Here is a 23,233-nt window from a genome sequence, read left to right on the forward strand (position 1 = left end):
CAAAGTCATGTGTCAACAGGGAGATGAGTGGCTGGCTCCGTATCATCAAGCCCACAACTCAGCCGTGGAGCACTTCGTTTCACCTATGTTGGTGGGACAAGGTCCTTCTTATTCATCTTCACGTAGGCCACTGCCCCATAAAATATGGATTCGTACTCTGGTGAGAGGACCCTCTAATGTGTGGTACTTGTGGCGTGCAGATCATGGTGTGCTACATTTTATTGGACTGCATTCTTTTTTGCCAACCAGCGGACTGTGACAGATTTGCCAGCGGATCTGCTGTCTATTTTATATAATGATCAAATGAATGTGGTTAGGGTTTTAAAGTTTTGTGAATTGTCCAATGTTTTTAACAAGATTTTAGGGAGATGTTCTTAAAGTGTCAAAGGGTGGCTGGCTCACCCTAGTTTTTTGTAAGTGGTCAGCCAGTTACATTTCCCTGTGCTTTTCTTTTAGTTCTTCTGTGTTTTGTTTTCTCTATGTCTTACATGTCTTAATTAGCTCTCTTATCTCCTAATTGGTTTTAGTGCATGTGATACTGGATGACTATGTGGTCATTTCAAGTGCATGTGTGTACAACACTTTTAGTTCATCTTCACATTCGTTTGTTTTCATAAGTGAAAGGGTGCTGATGACCTTGCCATTGGGCGCACGCATCCACACACACACACACACACACACACACACACACACACACACACAAAACCACAACCATTCAGCTTTCATGTAGTTTCAGTTTCCAATATGTTACCCATGGAAACTGTGAATTGTGTTACCAATCTGAGGTACTTGTACTGCCAGGTTGGTGCTATACGGACAGTGTGTAGATTAGTGATTTCCAACCTGTGGGCTGCTTGCTGCCCAAAGCAAGAACCATTGCAGGTGTGTGTGTGTGTGTGTGTGTGTGTGTGTGTGTGTGTGTGTGTGTGTGTGTGTGTGTCTCACATGAGTGGGAAAAAAAACATACATGGTAAATTTAATATTATCAATCTGAAACTCCCACCACACAGTGCTGTTCTCTCAATGGGCCAGCTTCCTTTTTTCTGCCAAATGATGCTATTCTCTTAATGGTCCATCCCCCTTCCCTTTCCAATGTGGTCCAGCTAATCTAGATAATTGGTTGCTCATCCCTGATGTAGACGTTGTTGTGGTTTAGAACTGGTGGCTGTTCTTGAGAAGTTGCAACACATATACTTCATTTTGGTACTATTCACTAAGTCCTCTGCATTCTAGTAATGTGCACCAAGCATTAAGTTCATTTAGAATTTCTGGTGGAGATTCTGCTATTAGAACTATGTTGTCAATGTATAAAAGTGTCTCTGATATTGCTTTCTGTAGATGTTCTTTGACATAGTTCATGACCAGATTGAATAGCCATGGACTCAAACCGTATCCTTGGTGGACCCCAACTTTTACCTAGATTTCTTCACTGACACTTGCAAGGCTTATAACTTTTGTCTTGATGTACTTATGCATGCCCTTGAGAAAATATATGTAGTACTCTGGAACTTCCTTGACACTCGGTCAATAAACACAAGGTGGAGGACTTTCTTGAGGTCTTCGTATTTTGCCTTCAGTATGAGTATGTATATAGTGCCCATTATGCTGGTAAAACCACTTTGGTTGGGCATAGTTTTTGTTACCTTATTTAATCTGTTTGCAAGCACTCTTTCCCACACCTTCCATATGTGTGAGAAGCTAGTTTTATAGCACAACAGTCCTCACAATCAGCTTCATAGCCTTTGTTTTTGTAGAACAAAAGTAGGTTATTTCATCTCTATTCGTCTGGCATTCTACCTTCTATTAAGGTAAGTTTAAATAGTTTGAGGTGCCATAATATGTTGGAATTCTTGCACATCTTTAGAAGTCCAGTCAGTGTTTCATCAGGTCAAGTTACTTTACCATTTTTACATTTTTTAATGGTGATTTTCAATTCTTCTGTCAACTTTCAGTGCCTATAACAATTTGTACTTCTGTACACTCTATGAGCACATGAAGGTCTAGTTCTTTTCTAAAGCAGTAATGAGACTTTACAAATATATTACCTGACAAAAACAGTGAAGCATCCAGAAGGGGAGTAGGAAATGAGCTGGAACTTTGCAGGTTGAAAGGATCTGTGAATCAGGAATCGATCTGGTAATCCTCCTGGCCACAGTACCTCAACATCACATAGACAGTTCATGGAGGCACGTGCCCTTTGTGGAAGAGCAGTGTCCTGTTGAAAAGTGGCACCACAATTCTGTTGCCTGAGAGGTAACACATGAGGATCCAGGATGCCTGAGACATACCATTGTGTCATCTTAGTTCACTCAGTCACTACAATCTGTGACCAGAAGTCATACTCGATGGCTTGCCACACCATGACACCAGAAGAAAGACCTCTGTTTCTCTCCAAAACATTGGAAGAGTGGTACCTCTCCCAAGGTCACCATCATTCTTACCAACAATAGTCATCCTTGGTTGTGAAGAACCATGATTCATCTCTGAACACTATGGATACTGTTCATTCACAGTCCATGCTTTCTAGTCACAGTATCTTGATAAATGCTGCCATTTTTGTTGTGTTGTTAATAGTAGCCAATGCAAGGGACAGTAATTTCCTAGTTTGGCTGCTGCTAGTCTCTGAACAATAGTGCGGGATAATGTAGAATATTGCATGGATTCCATTACATATTCTCAGACATTAGGTGCGGATGTGAGAGGTTTACTATGTGCTTCATGCACTATACAATGATCCTTCTGTATGGTGGTCAGATGTGGTTATCGGAACCTTGATGATGAGTATGCTTGTCCTCAAGTTCCCATGCTGTTCAACATTGGGCCACTGTCACATCCATGGTCCCACAGATCTTAATATTGCACAACTTGACCAGCCAGCCAAATGGAGAACCACAGTGAAACTCATTTCAAACTCATGTCAGGTGCTGATAACACTGTCTCACATCTGTATATGGCATCTCCATGCCATTCACAGTGATTACCCAACAGCTGATACTATTCACACCCTTTATATTCCCTACAGGCATGGTAACAACACATACGCGAACAATAAAAACACTTCATGGTGCCTTTCTACCTGTCACAGAGAACTGCAACTCTAATCATTTACACACGCACACGCATGCACACACACACACACACACACACACACACACACACACACACACACACACACACACACCAATGGTGTGTATGTGTTCGTAATTACGTTGCCATCCAGCTGTGTCTTCTGGGTGCTTCACTTTTCACTTTTTTTTTTCAGGCAGTGTACCAATGTTTCTTAGGCGTACCATTGTCATGTGTTTGATTTGCTCCCTTTGAGACTGTACCCCTATTTGTGTTTCTCTGATAGCCTCTAACCTAAAAAAGCTGACCAATTCATTCCATACAGCTCCCACAGTGTGTGTAGCAGCCTCCTCATTCCATTATTTTCAATGTTTTGAAATGTTTCTGAGGACTGAGCTTGCAGTAAGTCTGACAGACATGTTTGTGCTTGGTTTCTGGAAAGATTTCTTTACATATAAAGATATTACTAATCAGTTTGGAAAGTCCTCAGCAGAGTATAAATAATGAAAGGAGTAAAGATGATCACTCACCGTATAGTAGAGGCACTGAGGAGGTAATAGGCATAGAAACAATGTTGAAAATGTAATTGGGCCATATTTTTTCCTTAAAAAATGTTTTGAATGTAGTTAAACAACAACAGTAATAGAAATTCCTGGATGGAACAATCCATAAAATAAGGGAAAGACAACCACTCACATATAGTGGACTGATATATGTGGTGCATAGGTATAGGTAACAGAAAATGATATTCACATTATCTTTTGAGATCTTGTCCTTTTTCTAGTAAAACTACACACATTTGCACACACAGACACCCAGTCAATCATACACACAAGGCAAGGATGGGTATCAGAGTAGTGTGAGGCATGTCTTTCAACAGATGACTCAACAGCTGCACAAGAAGATGAAATGAGTTCAGAGGGGTAGAACAAATAAGAGATTTAGAAACAGGCACAGGGTAGAGGTGAAGGTATGGGATAGAGCAAGGTGAAGATGAGGAGGGAAACAGGGAAGGATGAAGGGTGGAAAAGGAAGGACAGGTAAAAGAGGAGGGAGAGCGAGAGAGAGAGAGAGTGTGCCCACAATTGGGGGGGGGGGGGGGGGGGGGGACTGGTGAGAGAAGGCTGTACACAAAGTGAATGGGGAAGGACTGATGGGGATAGGAGAGCAGAAGAGAGAAGGGAGAAAGTAAGCTGCAGCAGTGGGAACAGTTTAGCAGAGGATTAGGCCAGGGGTATTTCAAGAGTGCACCATCTTCTTTAAGACAGTTCGCACAGTGCAGCTCAGAGAAACTTGTGCTGGCAGAGAGTATCCATATGGCCCACAAATAAAGCATGTTTGGCAATTGGATGATCAAGTTTGTGAGTAACCATAGTTTCATACAAGCAGACAGTTAGTTAAAAGTCATGCCATCATAGAATGCTGTACAGTAATTGTGGCATAACTGATACATAACATGGCTACTTTCACACTTAGTCTTGTTTTTTATTGGGTAGGAAATGCCTGTGACTGGACAGTGGTAGGAGCTGGTGGGTGGGTGTATGGGGCAGGTCTTGCACTTAGGCTGACCACAAGGGAATGATCCATGGGGTGCAGTATTGGACTAGGGATGAACAAGGATGTTCTTTAGGTTGAATGGGTGACAGAACTCTATTTTGTGTGATGTGGGTAAGATTTTGTTGTTGGTATCCCTCATCTCAGGGCAAGACAAGAGGTTGTTGAAACCCTAATGAAGGATGTAGTTGAGCTATACACAGCCAGTGTGGTACCAGGTGATCAGAGGAGTGCTGGTCAGTGGCCAGTTAACACGTTTACGAGTGTCTGAGGAGGGGATGGCATGGGAGATCTGTTAATGAATGACCTGTATAGGATATTGTCTATCAGTAAAAGCTCTGGAATGTTACTGGTATATTTCAAAAACTCATGATTTCCTCTGCAGATGCAGGTAGCAAGGCAGTAATGAAGAGATGTTTTGGCATGGGATGGGTGACAGCTGTCAAAATGAAGATACTGTTGGTGGTTGGTATGCTTAGTATGACTGTAGGTATTTGTGGAGCCATCTGAGAGGTGGAGCTCAACTTGTAGGAAGGTGGCTCGTTGAGCTGAGAAGGACCTGTTGTATCAGATTTAGGAGTAGATGTAGAAACTTTGGAGGACAGTGCAAAGGTTGTCCTTGCCATGAGTCCAGATCATGAAAATGTCATCAGTGATAACTGTATAGGAAGGATTTCTCCAGCTATCCCATAAATAAGTTGGTGTAGGACAGTGTTATGAAATGAAATGGTCTATGACAGTACGACAGATTTGTTTACAGATTTGCTCTTTGAAAGTAAAGTAATTGTGGGTCAGGATATGATTCACTGTGAGGATTAAGAAGGGGGGTATTTCACCTGCCTCATATACCTCGGCTCCCCCAATAATTCTGAGAGAATGTAATCTGCTCCATGTGCCTTGTTTGGACCTACGTCTTTCAGGACTCTGTCAAATTCTTCTTGGTGTATCATTTCTCGACACATCTTCCGTGTTACAGTACTTTTTAGTTTGTTTCCTTTGTAAAGTATTTCTGCATTTTCTCTCTATCTTTTAGCCTTCCCTTCTGTGCTTAGTAAGGCTTGCGACCCGAGCCCCTTTGTATTCATGAAGTTACTTCTTTCTTTCTTTTCTTTTCTTTTCTTTTTTTTTTCAAAAAGTTTTTTTAATTTTTCTGTATGTGACATTCATCTTCCACATAGCCATGCATGTCGCTACAGCAGCTTTGCATTTATTCTCAAGCTGTTTCTGCTTTACCATTTTGCACTTCCTGTTAATCTCATTTTTGGTGCTCCATTTGCTAAATTTTTATGTTTACTCTTTTTGTGAGTTGAATTGAATACCTCATGTGTTACTGAAGAATTTTTACTGGGTTGCATCTTTTTGCCTGTTTGATTCTCTGCTGCCTTTATTGTTCCATCTCGCTAAGCTCCCCAGTTGTCTTCTGCTGTGTTCCTTTCTCACATATCAGTCAATAGTTGCATGATGCTCCCTTTGAAAATTTTGATGACAGCTAGTTCTTCCGATTTATGCTGGTTCTGCCTCCTTAATTGCTTACTATTCTACTATTTAATTGGCTGTAATCAGAATTTATAACCACTTAATTATGGTCAGAGTCCACATCTATCCCTTTAAATGTCATTTCCTTTAGTCCTTGTTCTTCTACTATTTTTCCATCTTTTCTTTTTTCAGCTGTTGAATCCTAGTCCGTCACAATCCAGTTTCAATCATCTTTGTGTGTGTGTGTGTGTGTGTGTGTGTGTGTGTGTGTGTGTGTGTGTGTGTGTGTGTGTGTTTTGCCTATGATAATGTGTTAACAATGTTATTCATAGTGGTTTGAGCCCTATGTTCTTATTCATTATGATTACTGTTTTGTTACCCGTATTTATTTTCTTTATCGAACTTCACACTATCCATTCCCCTAAATACTCCTCAAACCTACCCAGTGCTCCAACCTTGTGATGCCAGCATCCTCCTCAGTAGTAACACTTGATAACACACAATTATCAGTGAACTTTGAAGCGTTGTAGTTTTTGTGGCATGGAATCTCATTAACTGGAGTAGAATTGTCTTCAGTGATGAGTCCTGCTTTGAACTGAGCCCTGATAGCCAGCGAAGACATGTTTGGAGGGGCTCCAGACAGTGGTGGGGAAACAACCTGACTGGTGCCCACCATCTGGCCCAACAACTGGGAGTGGTAGTCTGGGGTGCCATTTCTTTCCATAGCAGTACTCCTTTGGTTCCACCTGCAGCACCTTTATAACAGAGAGGTATCTCGGTGATATTATACACTCCATTTTGTTGCCCTTCATGGCAAGCCATACTGGGCTTACATTTCGGCAGGATAAGGTCTGTCCACACACAGCAGGAGTTTCTGCTGACAACCCTATCAATCAATGCCAAGCAGAATTACTACTTGCGTAAAGGCCAGAGGTGGACCAACACAGTATTAACTTCTTCTCTTGCACAAATCATCAATTTTTATTTAATTTTTATTTTATTTTATTTATTTTGAATTTGTAATCATTTGTTTGTCTTAACATGCACATCGTATTTACTGATTTCCCTTCTATTCAGATAATTTCTTTGTGGTACATCCTTTTTCTTTCTTCTTAAGAGTTTATATGCCATTTTATTTGAAAACTTTGTTGTTGATTCAACTTAAAGTGAAGATTAACTTTTTATTATAGAGCAGTTTGATGACAGTAGTTTTATTTTCCAGCATGAGCTACAATTCAAGTGCCTTTGTTAAAGTTTTGCTTCTACACCAACACAGTCCGTTAATTTCTGTTTTCAAAGAGGATGTTCTCAACACAGTTTGTAGGAACACTCACACCATAGTTATCAGAATGAAGTGGCTCCACTCCTGTAGTCCTTCAGAAAGTTTTGTTTCATTTGATAACCTTTTTGCAATTTTAAAGAGAAATCATATGGGCTTAGATGGGCTTTACTTGCTGATGATTCACAGGTGCACTGAGATTCAATTGATGGCCTGGGAAATGATTACCAAGGCATTTGTAGACAGGAAGTGTGAAAGAAAAGACAACTACATTTTGTTTACTCAAGTTGTTCTATACACAGTATTAAATTATATCAAATTATTATGCTCTTTTCATACTACCCTGAATAAAGGTATGAGCAACATTTTTTGTATGTTTCACGCTGTGAAACTCTCTGAGATTAGAGTTTAGAGTGATTTCATGTTTGTTAAGCAGCCACCCTTGGAACTTGTGTCCACTAATAACAGTTGTGCAGATTCATTATCCCAATCACGACACTTTTTGTCTAAATGACATCAAAAAGCTTTGGCAGCTTACTGATGTGTCATAGTGTGAAATCGGTTCCCGTAATACAACAGATAAAATACAATTAGTAGTCAGTCTATTGATAAGATAAAGCTTCATAATTAATTTGTAGTTTGTTTGCAGGTACAGTTCTGCTGCACACTGAAATCCTGTGTTGCTGTACCATAGCATGTTGCACAGAGGAGCCAAAGGAAAATCGTGCTGTTAATTTTTAGCAGTGGTGGAAATGTTGCAGCTGTATCACACCAAATGCAGATGACTTCTGTAGCTATCTAGAGTGGCCTAACACACAGCTGCAACATTTCCACTGCTGCTGAAAATTAATTGCTGAATAAACTCCAGTTTACCACCAAGCTTTGATATTTTGTTTTACCTTCTCTAGCAGTGTGATATGGGGTAATTACACAGTGATTTCAGTGTGCGCCAGTACTGCAGACCAACAAAAAAAAAAAATATTTAACTTTATTTTTCTGTGATCGCCCCATGTTTTCTCATTGAGTTGAAATACGTAAAAGTGATTTAAAAAAAATATGTAACTACTTTTTATCTACCTTGTATATTGGATACTATATGTCCACAGTAGAAATTAATTCAGATGTTTTCCCTTACATATGATTGTTTCTCTTTCAGATGCTGTTGTTTAGGTTGTTCCTGTCAACTACAGATATCTTCTGAAGAGTGATGCAAAAATGTTTATTTGGAAAGAAAAAGAATATGTTGAAGGTGGAACACAGTTACTTGATGAGGAATGGGATTCTGTCTAGTCTCGTTGCTAATCTTACTAAATCAGATGTAGTGTGGACATTGAAGGGCCATGTAGTGACTTATATCACATAACTTAATTTCCTGAACTAGTCATGTGGACTGATGAAGCCAGAGCTATAGAATTGGTTTTACTGATGTAGTTTATTAACACATTATATTTTTTGTTTCACCAAAGAGCTGTTGCTTGCCATATTTACCAAAGAATACAGTTGTAGTGATTGTTAATGCAGCACACCATTTGTTCCTTCAGTTTAATTTTATATATATAAAGGCTTTTTTGTAGTTACATAACATATTTTAGTTGTCTGGAAAACTTTTCCAGCAACTCTTTTGTTAGGGAAAATACATTGATTTCATTTGATTGTGAAGGGGAGAGCTTTAAGTAACTGAGCCACACAAGTTAGTGCTGGATTCAATTCTTCCTGCTGCTGCTGCCGCCACCGCCTCACTTTACATGAGTGTCCATGTGTAACTCAGAGATTCTGTCATTACTGACTGACTACCAAAGTAACCAAAGTGCCATTTGGCATATTGTCTTGCCAATCTGTCTCTTACTGAGATGCAGAGTGTAAATTTCTAATGTGGATATTGTATAAATCAGATGAGACTAAATTTTTAAACACCATGTGCCTTCTATTTATGATATTTTTCTTGATCTGCAGTTGACTTAGCAACCAAGCTTTAGATAAAATAGAGGAGCAGATTTTTGAGTTTTGACCCTTTTGTGATTTAGAGAAGGAATAGAATTCTCTTGTGCTGTTGCATTGTAATAGACAACTAACACATCATGAAGAAAGAAAAAGAAAAATCAAAAGATAAGAAAGAGGAGGACAAGAAAGTAAACAAATGTGAGTACTGCAATAAGAGCTTTGCTGCAGTGAGTGACCTCACAAAGCATTTGAGAATCCACACTGGTGAGAAGCCATATGAGTGTGCCGACTGTGGTGCTCGTTTTACTCAGGGTGGGATCTTAAAAAACCACATTGTGGCCAGACATACTGCACCTGAGCCATTCACCTGCCAGTATTGTAAACGGACATTTCCCATTAAAGAACGATTGAGACTGCATATGCGTACACATACTGGCGAACGACCATACGCGTGTCCAGATTGTCCACGGCGCTTTGCTCGTGGTGGGCAACTTCGACAGCATAGAATAACCCATTCGGGTAAAAAACCGTACCAGTGCCAAAAGTGCCCAAAACGCTTCACTTCCACAACAAACCTAAGTATGCATATGAAGAGGCACGAAGGGATCCGTGATCAAGTATGTGATATTTGTGGCCAGGCTTTTTTCCGGCGTGAAAGTCTGAAGAAACACGTTGCTTGCATTCATGGTGACGTCCATGCTTTTCGCTGTGATATATGTGGAAAAGAACTGAAAGGCCACATAGTTCAGCACTTACGCACCCACATGAGTGAGAAGCCATATGCTTGTAAGATCTGTGGAGCGGCATTTGCACAACGCTCACAGTTACAGGTTGGTGCTGTTTGTAGAAATTACTTACTTATTGATCTTAATGAAACAGACATTAAGAATATGTTTGTATTGTTGCAACACATATAGTGAGCATTTTTGTGTAATGAACATGACAGAAAGCCGTAGGCTGGAGTTAAGGCTACTGTTTATATGTTGTGTATTAATTATAGTTTCCTTTGGTTTTAATTTAAAAGCAGTGCTTCTGTGTTCTGTAAAATATTATTTGTCTTCAGTGAGTGGTCCTTTCATGACAACCTTTCCAAAACTGCCTTGTAACTAGTCATCATTCGAATATCAGATAAGCGCTTTGTCAGCCATTAGTTGATAGTATGAAGTTGTCCTGAGCTTTCAGCCATATTAGCTGGTTAAATGTTGATAAGTATCTGGCAGAGTTCTCTTCACATATTGTCATTATGACAGTAGTTTGTCCACCTCTAACTGAGTGATCAGTGCATCTGACTGCCACACAGCAGATGCAGTTTGCTATTGGTAGTGCCAGGGATTTTTCTGTAGTTAGAGGGCTGTAACGAGGTGCATTCAATGTCACGAGGTCAGCTAAGGGGCTACTAGAATAAGTAGCGGCACCTAGGTCTTGAAAGTTGAAAACGGCAAGGAGAGCAGTGTGCTGACCCCATTACTCTGCATACATCCAAACAATGCCATTAGGCAGAGGATGACTTGGCAGCTGATCAGCATTGCATTGTCCTGTGAGCCTGTTACAGAGTTTCCTTTTCTTTACAACTGCTATATGGATATTGTGATCTACTATCGATACTGAAAATGAAAAATATTTGCCCCTAATATTCCCAGCGATGTAGCGCAGAATCATTCAATCTCTGGCTAAATTATTTTATATTGTGTAGGTCCTGTGACATACATTACTCAATTTGCCACAAAACTTGTCTGTGAAGAAGATGACATAAGCATGCACAATTCTGAAGGAAAAATGCTGGGATATGGAAAAACAACAACAGCCTTTGTTAATGGAGTACATACACAGGGATGTCATTGTAGATAATATTGACTTAGTAACCCACCACCCAGGTTCTTTTCAGGCCAGATGTTTTGGACAGCCTTGTTCTGCAAAAGTTGTTCACAGTTGAAGTTTCATTTGTTTGTAAGTTTGTTCTCAGCTTTCTCTCAGCAGATATAACTGGAACTGGAGTTTGCCATTTGCTTCCCAGAACAACATCCTCATAAGTCATGTTGTCCAATACATTGTACAGTGCTGGATGCCAAATCCTCCTTTTGTGGATGTGCCACTTGCACTTCAGTTTTGCACACATTACCCTCCATACTGATGGCGTTATCTGCAGTTCTAAATTTGATGTCTTCTTTGGCGATGTTATATTTTCTGAGATACATTCTACAACAGTAGAGGAACAGGAGATGGCTTAATTTAATTTTTTTTAAGAAGTTCTTTAATATTGTCCATTTAGCTAGTTCTTGTACTTTTCATATATAATGCCCTTTTTGGTAGCATGTTTCCAGGATTATGTAACTTCTTTTGTCTGTGCCTTTAAACCTCTGTGATGTTGGGTGGTGTTGTGCAAAGTCACACTCATAGCTGTGTCTTGAAACTACGTACTCTTGGTGATGCCTGGCATGAGGCAAATTATGTGACACGCTGCTCTGCAGATTTAATTGGAAACATTTATTGGTGGAGCCAGAATAATTCTCTGCCCCACTACTCAAATAAAATAGGTCGAAATAAGAGTCTCCTATGCCACCTTGTCCTTAAAGACAGGGTTGTGCTTCTCACAACCTCTAAGTCCATAATTAAAAGCCTTGTGTGTAACTGCTTTCAGGAAAGATTCAAAGATCTGACCACTGGACTGGAATTTGTTCACCACTAACAGTTCAACACACTGCTTTCAACTGGCTCCTAGCATTGTGTGTCAGTTACCTCCACAACAACAAAAACAGGGATATAGCTCAAAGTCAAAAGGGAAAGAGTGACACAAAAACACCAAACTTAAATTTCCATGGAAATGAATATAATTTACTGTCCTCAACGAAAACCTCCCGAAGTCTGCCTCGTTCACCAAACACCGTTGTCCAGCTAGCTACTTGGCTCCACAACCTAATTCAAGGCCTCTGCCTACTGAGTGCCTATATGTTTGCTAAATAGCAACACTTGCCTAGAAAACTAGACTAGTTCAATCTGAAATCCACTCCCATGCATAGGAAGACACTCTTAAAATCTCTCATTGTAAGAAATAACTTTATCAGTCACAAAGTATCGTCTCTGCACAACTTCTGAAGTACATTGCAAGGACACAATCACTGCCTCAGAGAGCACACGACATCCACACCACACTAAGTCCAATGGCAGATCCCTTGATTTTGGATGCTCCCAGAATTAGCCATGAAGTTACTTAGAGTTCAGGCCTTCCAACTAATCCAAATCAGGAGCAGAATATAGGATCATTGCTCATTTCATGCCACCACTAATAGAGCTTCTATAAGGTCCTGTTTAACGGCAGAACTTCCTGAACTTTCTCTGCTCAGAATGTCAGAAAACACCAGCTTTCTTGGGGAATTTACTCACCATTAAAGTCAGCCTAGTCGGTTCCAGCTGCTGGATTGGGGAAAGACTGACCCAATGCCTCCAGGCCAAAGAAAAATCCCTGTCCCCGTGCAACCAGAAACTGGCAGAGGTGACAGTAATAATGGACAATACCAGCACACTTGCTTTTGATCTGTACAAGTAACTGTAGTTATTTCTTCTGAACACCTTGCAGGTGTAGCTAGGTTTATGGATGATTTTTAAGTCTCATGCAGGTCTTCAACTATCATCGAAGCCCCAAAATTATTGTACTTTTGATCTAGGTTGTGATTACTGAGAGCTTATGAATACAGATGAATTATTATGACTGGTTCTAAAACATCCCTCAGAAAACTGAAATGAACAATTTAAGGAAAGATAAGTTGCTACTTACCATAAAGAAGACACATTAAGTTGCAGACAGGCACAATAGAAGACACTTACACAAAGCTTTAGGCCACAGCCTTCATCAGCAAAAGAAAAATGCACACCAATCGCGCGCGCGCACACACACACACACACACACACACACACACACACACACACACAAGTAAGCACACCTCATGCACACATCACCACCAATTCTGGCAGCTCAGGCCAGAAGATAAGTTTCATGTGGGATGGATGCAACAATCTGGAGGGTTTGGGAAGGGGAAGGTACAGTATGTACAGGTGAGTGGAGAGAGGAATGCTGAGCGGCAGGATATGCACGGCTAGAGTGCCAACAGGCACAGTGTCAGGAGGTTTTGAGGGAGGGAGATGGGGAGAAAGGAGCAAAAAAGGAGAGAAGCAGCTCTGATGGCTCATCCGCACCTCTGTCCACATAAAACCCACCAATCACCAACAGTATCTGCGTTTTGACAGCTGTTGTCCCTTTCACACCAAGAACTCCCTCCCATACAGGCTGGCCAACCAGGGATGGTGTATCTACAGTTACAAGAACTCCTTTGGCCAATATGCTGTGGGTCTCACCAAGGTCTTCGCAGGCAATCACTGCCCCCCAGAACTAGTCCACAAACAGGCCTCCTGTGTCTTTTCCCCTCATACCCTCAATCCTCATACCACCCTCAAGAACCATCCACAAAGGAGTCCCCCTTCATTACCCAGTACCATCCCAGAATGGAACAACTGAAATGTGTCCTTCACCAGGGCTTTGACTACCTACATTGTGCCCTTGAATGAGGGACATCCTACCAATAATCCTTCCCACCCCTCCGAAAATGGAGCTCTGTTACCCGCCCAACCTCCAAGACATCCTAGTCCATCCCTATATCCCTTGCCACAGGGATTGTATCCCTAAGACCCAGGTGCAAGACCTGCCCAATCCACCCACTCAACACTTCATATTCCAGTCCTGTCACAAGTTCATCCTACCCCATCAGGGGCCGAGCCACCTGTGGAAGCAGCCACGTCATTTACTACCTCTGCTGCAATCATTGCACAGCTTTTTATATTGATGTGACTACCAACCAGCTGTCAACCAGGATGAATGGCCACTGCCAAACTGTGGCAAGAGCAAAGTAGACCATCTGGTGCCACAACATGCAGCTGGACACAACACACTTGATTTCAGTGGCTGCTTCACTACCTGAATCATTCTGGATTCTCCCCGCCACCACCAGTTTTTCGGAAATACGCATATGAGAGTTATCATTACAACACATTCTCCACTCCCGTAATTATCTTGGCCTCAACCAGTGGTAACATACTGCCCCCCACCCTCCCTCCATCAGTTTCCACCCCTCTGTCCTGTCATTCCCTCCCATTCTCGTCTTCCACCTCTTTGTTTGCCACCCTATGCCAATGCACCCATGCGCCTTTCCCTGGCTTCTCTCCTTTTTGCTCCTTTTTCCCCCATCCCTCTGCTCCACAACCTCCCGACACTGCTCCCTTCCCCTTCCCCACCCCCTCCAGATTGCTAGTTCAATTCCATATGATTATTGTATTCTGGCTGTGCTGCCAGAGGCGTCTTTTATTGTGCCTGTCCGCAACTTATCATGTCTTGTTTATGGTAAGTTGCAATCGATCTTTTCCTACATTGTTGATATCCCACAAGAAGTTTCCCTTTTTAAAACTGAATTAAAAGTACTCATTGTGAATTTAATAGTATTAGATTTAAATTCGTTGGAGGAAATCTTTGACAAGACAAAGATACAACATGAAAACCAGAAGGTCACCTTAGGCAGGGTATACTGACTTAGTGTAGTTGATCATCTCCATTGGAGAACTGTAGCCTGCACTGCTGCAAAAGGAGGACATAAGAGACACTAGCATTGACATCTCAAGCACTCTGTCGATTGTACTCAGATGTGTAGGGCACCCTCGGTGTGACCGTTTGTTGTGTGTGTCCTCAAGAGAGTGTCAATAAAATTTCGCTCTGCCAGGTTGATGAACTCTTGGTGTTTATGTTTCTTTTCCAGTAGTGTATGAGTGTAATGACAGGTACAAATATTTGTCAACAATTTACCAATGAATTATTGAATGCCTGACTGCTGATGCTATACATATTAAAATGTACATAAAAATAATTTTGATGGCAACATTTTACTGTTCCCAAAGTTTCGGCACCTTACTGATTATTTTAATGTGCACACAGAGGAGGAACATCTCACTCATATTTTCCATGTGTGTGCACAAATAAAGGACTGTATGAAAGAGATCAAAAGGGCAACATAGCAGCTGTCTACAGGAGCTGCAAAATCACACTGTAGTTCATGGTGGACTTTTTGAACGTCTTTTATGGGGAAATGTATACAATAAAACAAAACATGAGATTTGACTGTTTCATTGACTATCACCTGCACTTGTCTTGTTCCCCATTATTTTCATTAGTTTCCTCAGGAACTGTGTTAGCAACAGGACATCAAGTTCATGTGACTTTTTATTTAGAATCACTAAAACTATCACCCCCTCAAATCACGTTCCTTTCCTCCTGACTCACCGATGTACACAAAAGTAAAATGATTTGTTATTTCTGATTGTAATAAATTAGCAGGTGAAAAATATGTTAGGATCTTTATTTGCATCCTTCCCATAATAAATGCTGTGGAATTTTAGGATGCAGAGGTTAGCAGTATTGTCTGCTAGAGAGAGAGATATTTCACATGAAGATATCTGCAGTATGTATGGTGAATAGATGTTCGTGAGTTGAATGAGGAAGTGGACAGCCTGGATCTCGTGCTGTAAAAGATGATTTACTGTGACACCAGGTGGATATTTATTTCAGCCACCATTGTTCTGCCAATATAAAATAGGAAACTGCTCCCATCTGATTCAATGCAAAACATCAGATTGGCCACATAAGAATAAACAGTCAGATACTGGTAAATCAGTTGAAAGTTAGAATTCATCACATTTTATTGCAAACTAAAAATCATTGCAGAAGATAAATGTCTTAAAGAAAAGCTAGGACCACACCAAGTAGGTGTGTGTGTGGGTGGGTGTGTGTGTGGGTGGGTGCGCATGCGCAAGACAGAGAGAGAGAGAGATTGGTTTTTGGAAGAGGGGGGGAGGTGGTGTAGAGGGAAAAAGACTCAAGATTAGGGTTAATTAGTCAAATTAGTTGTGTGGACTTTCATGTTCACATTTATATAATAATTATACATTTATCTCCCCTCCTCACCAAACAGCCCCAGTCACCAGCAAAACTTGCAGATCAAATTCCAGAATGAATATATCACTGACCAGCAGTGTGTTTATCAAACTAGGATTTGGACCTAGACTCTTTACTTTTGTGTACAATTTGTACTATCTTCTCATGACTTGCAACCCACACTCACAATTACTGCAGAATTTTCAAAGTAGGAGAGAGGTACATGGTAAAAATTGTGAATGTGGAACATGTGTTATGCCTTGACAGCCACAGATGGAAAAAAACTTGAATTGAGTACTGTTCTGACATTCGATTTTCGTTTGGCAGAAAGATGTGCTTTCACATCAGTGATGTTTTAAATAATTATGAGTTTGTAATTGTAGATTGATGCTAGTTGTGCAATAGAAGGAAACACAAAAAATTACCTTTTTACAGCTTGTTCTTATTGTATGGCTTAATTTTCCTTTATTACATATTGTTTGAACCTTTAATGTAGAAACAGTGTATTCCAGCTGTAATTTATTGGTACATGTAGTTTCTACAAGTGGTCACCAGAAGATTTTTAATTATTGCTTATTCTCTTTCAACATTGCAGTTGCTCTCATTGTCGTCTCAAGTGTCATTAAGTTTGGAGAAACATAAGTACCGGTATTCATTGGCACTTCATTGTCGCCTTCCCTGATATACTACAGAAGGGCCTTTTACTCCTTTTTTATTTGCTGAGATATGCAGGTCTTATCTAAGAATTTTATTTTCAGCAGTCATAGAGTTATTCGGAGTTGTGCTGGCTGTGATTCTTTGATTTCTCCACAACTGTCAAGTGAGCAGTAGCGATATCATCACAGTTCATCATTATTAGGAAATGGCATCCCGTCATGTGAGTAACATGATCAGTAAGAGCTCACACCAACTTAGTATTTCCATGGACATGGGTGTGGTTCTCTAATTGTGATGCTCTGGTGGATCATCAAATATAGTGTTGTTATTTCTAAATGGTGGAGGTCAGCTTAGAAATTTCTTTAGTCACACTTTGGTCTTTAGAAGTGGATCATCACAGCACCTTTTAGCATGGTATCTGTTTCAGCTTGGTCTTCATGTAGATAATTTTTCTTACAGTTTGTAAATCGGGTTTGTGCTTCTTCAGCTATTACTGAGACTGAACTCCAATTAATTTTTCATATAATCACCTCAATCGGTTTCTCACTTAGCATATTTGCATGTTAACAGCACAGATTAACATTGGGAATCAGGTCCTGCTTAGTCCTGTTCTCCCAAATACCGATATGCACATTCACTAAAAGAACAATATTTGAATATATCATGGTGAAGGTTTAACATACAACATTTGTAAAAATATTTTTTTAGTGACTTATTTGTGTTGGGCATTTGTGTGACAGAATATCTAGTTTACAGGACACATAATCATAAGTGTGATGTATCCATGGTAAGTAAGAAAGCAAAAGTAGTGTTAATTATTTTTAATAATTACCAAATATGTTTTAGGAGTTATACATTGGTGTGAAGGTGTAATTAAATTTTGTGTCACTAATTATGGATGTCTGTCAGTGACATATCACATATAATTTGTCTGTTACTTTGATTAACATCAACTTGCTCCATATTTGCTAGCAAATACTTATAATTTGTCTTTATTAGCATTCTGAAAACCAAAAGATTACTAGTTTTTTTTAATTCCTTAATTTAACTTACAGGAAATATTAGGCAGTGTTTAGTATGGCAGTGATTATCTTTTGCTTTTTTCCAATCTCCTAACCAAGTTTCCAGATGAGAAATGTACAATTTTATGTAGAGTCTGAGCAACGGTGATGCTACACTTTTTTTACACACTGGAAATTCTGATACAGATAGAAGCTCTACTGTGAAGATCTTTTAAGATTAATGGACTCAAGTGGCTTCCTCACTCCAGGCAGGTGCTTAGTCATGTATGTTATTTTTAGGGCAAATGAATTGAATATATCAGTACATTTGGCAATATTTGATTTAATAATTTATAAGACTGAAGCAGTTTTCTTCAGTGCCAATGCTTTAGCTGCTTTTGAAGAGCAGCAGAGTGCTGATTTGGATGTTTTCATACACTGACAGAAATCAGCTGTATGGTACTTCGAATTACTTTCACCAGGCTGACTAAAAAAAAAAAAAGAACTGATCAGAAAAGTCATTTTAAAAGAGGTTAATCTCTGAACATCATTGTGCAGTTCGTTTGTGCGTAGATTTAAACATTAATTTTAACATAAGTTCTGAACAAAACAAAGTGACAGCCCAAGATGCATCCAGATTGCTTACTTAAGAAAGGGCATACATTCAACATATAGAGGCTGCCAGCATGCCTTCATTGGTAAACTTTATAGACTGAATGAAAAATACCTAAGTGTATAGTATATGCATGGAACGTATGAAGCAGACGCTGTGTTACTTTGAGTTGATGCTGGTTTGTGTAAATAGTAAGTAGTAGAACAGAACTATATGTAACAAAGAACTTCCACAGAAATTCCACAATTTCTCAAAGACTGTTGACTGCAGAGACACAGGTATGCATGATTAATGTAACTAATCACTGCGACATGTGAAAGACCTAGGTTATGTCTCATATATAATCTTGGGTGCCATGAAAACTCATATTATTCCTTTTTTCTGCTCAGTACCTTAATAACTTGATATTGTTCTCCCATAATTTATGATTCAAAGTGAAAAATTCTGAAAGTCAGAGGCTGTTTAACATAAACTCTCAAGAGGTGGTGTATTTATCTGACGAGACAAGAAACAAAATTCCACAGAAGTGAAATTGAAGCTGATGACAAGATTGTTTGGGAAAGACTCAGTATCAAGGAATCAGCAGTGGACATAACTGGGCTCTTCTGCCCCCCAGACTCGCCCGTAGATGTAACTGGAAACTTAAAAGAAACCCTCAACACATTAGTACATATGTTCCTCAATCATACTGTCACTGTTGCAGGAGACTTCAACAGTCCAACAAACAATTGAGATAATAGATAGATAGATTGAGATAATAGCAGTTTTGTAAGTTGAGGCTGTGACAAGATACCTACAAAATAATACTAAATGCTTTCTCTGCAAATCACATGGAACAAATATTTCAGAAGTCTAGTTCTGATGGAAATATATTAGATATAATGGCAATAAATAGACCCAACCTCATGGAGGGTGTCATATTGAAACTGGTATCAGTGACCATTAGGCAGTTGCAGTAACAATGATTAATAAAATACAAGTGGCTGCTAAAACAAGTACAAAGCTTTACATGTTCAGTAAGCTAGATAGACAGACAGTTGTTTTGTATCTTGAAGAGGAACTCAAAACGTGTACCTCTGGGCTGGAGCATATAGTAGAGCTTTGGCTCAAGTTTAAAAGAATAGTTAATCATCTACTGGTTAGGTGTGTACCTAATAAAACAGTTAATGATGGGATAGAAGGTCCTTGGTATACAGTCACTGTAAAGAAACTTATGTTAGCTGTAAAACAAAGCATACGGTTATAGATAATGAGGTGATCAATGGTGTGTGTTTGACTGTTAAGATGGCAGTGCATGAAGCCTTCAGTGACTACTGTAGCAAAATCTTATCAAAATATCTATCACAAAACCCAAAGAAATTCAGCTCTTATGAAAGTTCTTTCATTGGCACCAAAGTTTGTGTCAAGATGCTCATTGTTAACATGGGAACTGATATTGAGGGTAGTCAAGAAAAAGAAAACTGCGGAACTCTGTTTTCAGGTATACCTTTAAAAAGGAAGGTACAGAAGTGCTGCCTCATTTTAACTGGTGTACCACTACAAAGATCGAGTGATATTAGTGTCAGTAAAGTTGAGAAACAATTAAAACAGTTAAAATTAAACAAGACTCCATGGCATGACAGAGTCTGTCAGATTCTGTACTGAATTTGCTGCTGAATTATCTCCCATTTTTAACTATAATTCACTGTAGATCCTTCAAATGAAAATATGTGCCCAGTGATTAGAAGAAAGTGCAGGTCACACCCACAAACAAAAAGGCTAGCAGAAAACAGTGCAGTCATTGCTGTAATGTGGACACAGAATGATTTATCTGATTTCCAAAAGGGAATGGTCATAGGCTTCCAGGCCAAGGGTGGAAGCATTTCCAAAATGGCTGGGTTTGTAAACTGTTTGCACGTCACTGTGGTTAAAGTATATCATGCGTGGCAAAATGGCATTATCCAAAACTGTCACCAAGGCAAGTGTGGTGCACCACAGGTGATAGATGACAGAGGAGAACGATGACTGTGAAGATGTGTACAGGTGTGAACAGAATTGCAGCTGTTGAGAAACTGACCACCTGGATGAACCAAGGGGCTACCAACATTGTCTCCTCAATGACCATTCAGTGAACACTGCTGCATGTGAGCCTCCTCAGCAGGTGCCCGATTCATGCAACCGTGCTTAACTGCTGTTCATTGGTAACAGACTCGAATTCGTGTGCCGGTATTGCAACTGGTCATCCACTGTGTTGTGACAGGTGGCGTTTTCAGATAAATCACATTTTGTGCCCCATCAGGCAGATGGCCATAGGCATGTATAGTGTGAAACTTCTGAACAAAAACAAGGAAGGAACATTATGGTTCTGGATAATGTTGCCGTGACATTCCCTAGGTGATCTTTTCATTCTGGAAGGCACAGTGGACCAACTGTTTTTCCTCGGCACAATGGCATTGACCAACAGGCCAATGGAATGTGTCGCACAGCTCGCAGTTTTCGTGTGTGGTCCAAAGAGTGCCACCAGGCTCCCCAGGTTTAAACCCGACCAAGAAGCTGAGGGACCACCTCGATCAGTGTGTTCACGCCACGGATCCTCAACTGAGACTCAGCTGGCCACATCATTGGAGTCAGCATGGCTCCATATCCCTGTCAGTACCTTCCAGAACATCATTGACTCTCTTACTGCTTGTCTCCCAGTTTTCCAAACTACAAAAGGTGGTTATTCAGGCTTTTGGCAGGGGGCTACATTAGTGTGACTGGACAGTGTATTTAAGTTCATAATGACTGAAACTGCTAACATTGTATAATAATTTGGATTTTATCATGATGATTATCATTATTTTGTTACTGCCACATTCAAGGAGTTGATGGTTGTGAAAGGCACTTTCTTCCTCTATGGAACTGCACGATATGTTAGTATTTACTAATCTACTATATCAAATCCATCCTACAGTAATAATGGCCTTTTACTTTCTCTTTTTACAAGGTTCATGAACGTATTCACAGTGGAGAAAAACCTTACAAATGCAAAGTGTGCAAAAAAGGCTTTGCTCACTCTTCTGCTCTCAAGATGCATGTTCGAGGCCATACAGGTGAGAAACCGTTCAAGTGCCTGCTCTGCCCTTCTGCCTCATTTGCTCAGTTGCCTCATCTCAAGAAGCACATGTTGTGCATCCATAAAACATCAAAACCTTACATGTGTATTCGCTGCCGAGAATTTTTCAAGAAGAAAGATGAACTAGAAGCTCACGAGCAGAACTGCAAAGGAGAGGTAGTCGATAATACAAAAAATTTTGTCAGGTCTTCTGATACGGGAAAAGGAAACGAAGAAGATAAAGAGAAGTCTCTTATACCTCCCATGCCTGTTGCTAAGATGAGAATGTTACTGGCAATACTTCTGAAGAAGATTTCAACTCCAGAAAGACTGGAGCAACTAAGATTTGGCAAGCGTCTTGTAGATGATGTGCTTTGTGAATCTATAGAGATGTCTGGTAGAAAACCATGTTCTGAGAAAGACATTGATGAAGGTGAAAGACTGAAAAAGAATGTTGAGATATTATTGGAATGGACAGTACCAAAAACATATATGGACAGGTTTCGGAAAGAGGGTAGGTCTGCAGAGGCACTTCTAGAAGAACTCACATCGTGATGTACTTTGTTGCACAGAGAGTATTCTATTGGAATTTAGGTCTAGTAATGACACTGTTATATTTAGGTCTAGTAATGACACTGTTATAATGTTTTAAGAGATTTATTTTTCAAACACTAAAGAAGGAGCTTAAATGATCTTTTTGTAATACCAAAGGATATTTCATTATTTTTTATTTATTATTTTTGTATTCATAAAATTATAGCATACTGAATAAACAGATAATTATTCTTGACTTGCATATTCTGTACATTAACACACAACTCAGAATTACTGTGGTAAACCACATGTGATGGTAATATAAGGCACTCTGTGTACACTCAAAAAGACTGCTTCAGTTTTCTTTGTTGCAGCTACAGTTAAGATACATTAATTGCGAGAAGAAAAAAAATGTATGTTTGTGTGGCTCAGAGCCATTGGTGCCTAACTTACATTTATATGTAAATGGAATATTAGCTCCAAAGTTTCAGTCTTGTAGAAAAATCAACACAAGATATAACAAACCTGTCTCTCATTTATTGTGAATATGAAGGGATTACAAATATTTAAATATTTTTTCAAGGTACTAGTAAAAATATTTTAATCATAATTCCAAATGTTTGCCATGTATTGTTGTACAAAACTTCTTAAATAATGTTTTTGAAGTAATTAGTCACAACACTCTGTAGAAAAACAAAACCGATTTATCCAGATCCATCATTGTAATAAACTTGGCATTCAGTATCAGTCATTTTCTCTCTTTAGGTTGTTATAACAATCATGGTGCACTGGAGGCACATACTGCGAAAGATCCGCAAGATACTCTTCCTTTTCTTCTGTAATAGCTCTGCTACTACACCTTTTGAGTAGTAGTTCTGTTGGCAGTGCAGTTTTTCTCATTGCCAACAAGTATCTTTTGCTGGGTGATCAAATGTAGATTGAACGGAGTATTAAATATTTGCGAAAGTACTTACAATAATACAGGAATAGTTTTCTCAGCTTTACATTTATAAAGATTGTATATAATGGACAGATTCATTGTAGGTCTGAATATGTCGAGCATGGATCT

General features: G+C 39.6%; 1 protein-coding gene across 4 annotated transcripts in view; it reads left to right on the forward strand.

Annotated features, from left to right (window-relative positions):
- Window positions 1-22,710, forward strand: part of LOC126176947 (zinc finger protein 501-like) — a 61,986-nt gene extending 39,276 nt beyond the window's left edge. For all 4 annotated transcript variants that reach the window (XM_049924150.1, XM_049924149.1, XM_049924151.1 and 1 more), the window contains 2 exons: window positions 8,532-10,146; window positions 21,523-22,710. In XM_049924150.1, coding sequence (XP_049780107.1) covers window positions 9,454-10,146; window positions 21,523-22,185 — 1,356 coding nt within the window. In that variant the 5' untranslated portion in view covers window positions 8,532-9,453 and the 3' untranslated portion in view covers window positions 22,186-22,710. The remainder of the gene's footprint in view (window positions 1-8,531; window positions 10,147-21,522) is intronic.
- Window positions 22,711-23,233: the final 523 nt, after the last annotated feature.

The sequence above is a fragment of the Schistocerca cancellata genome, chromosome 3, assembly GCF_023864275.1.
Source record: "Schistocerca cancellata isolate TAMUIC-IGC-003103 chromosome 3, iqSchCanc2.1, whole genome shotgun sequence".
NCBI classification, from domain to species: domain Eukaryota; kingdom Metazoa; phylum Arthropoda; class Insecta; order Orthoptera; family Acrididae; genus Schistocerca; species Schistocerca cancellata.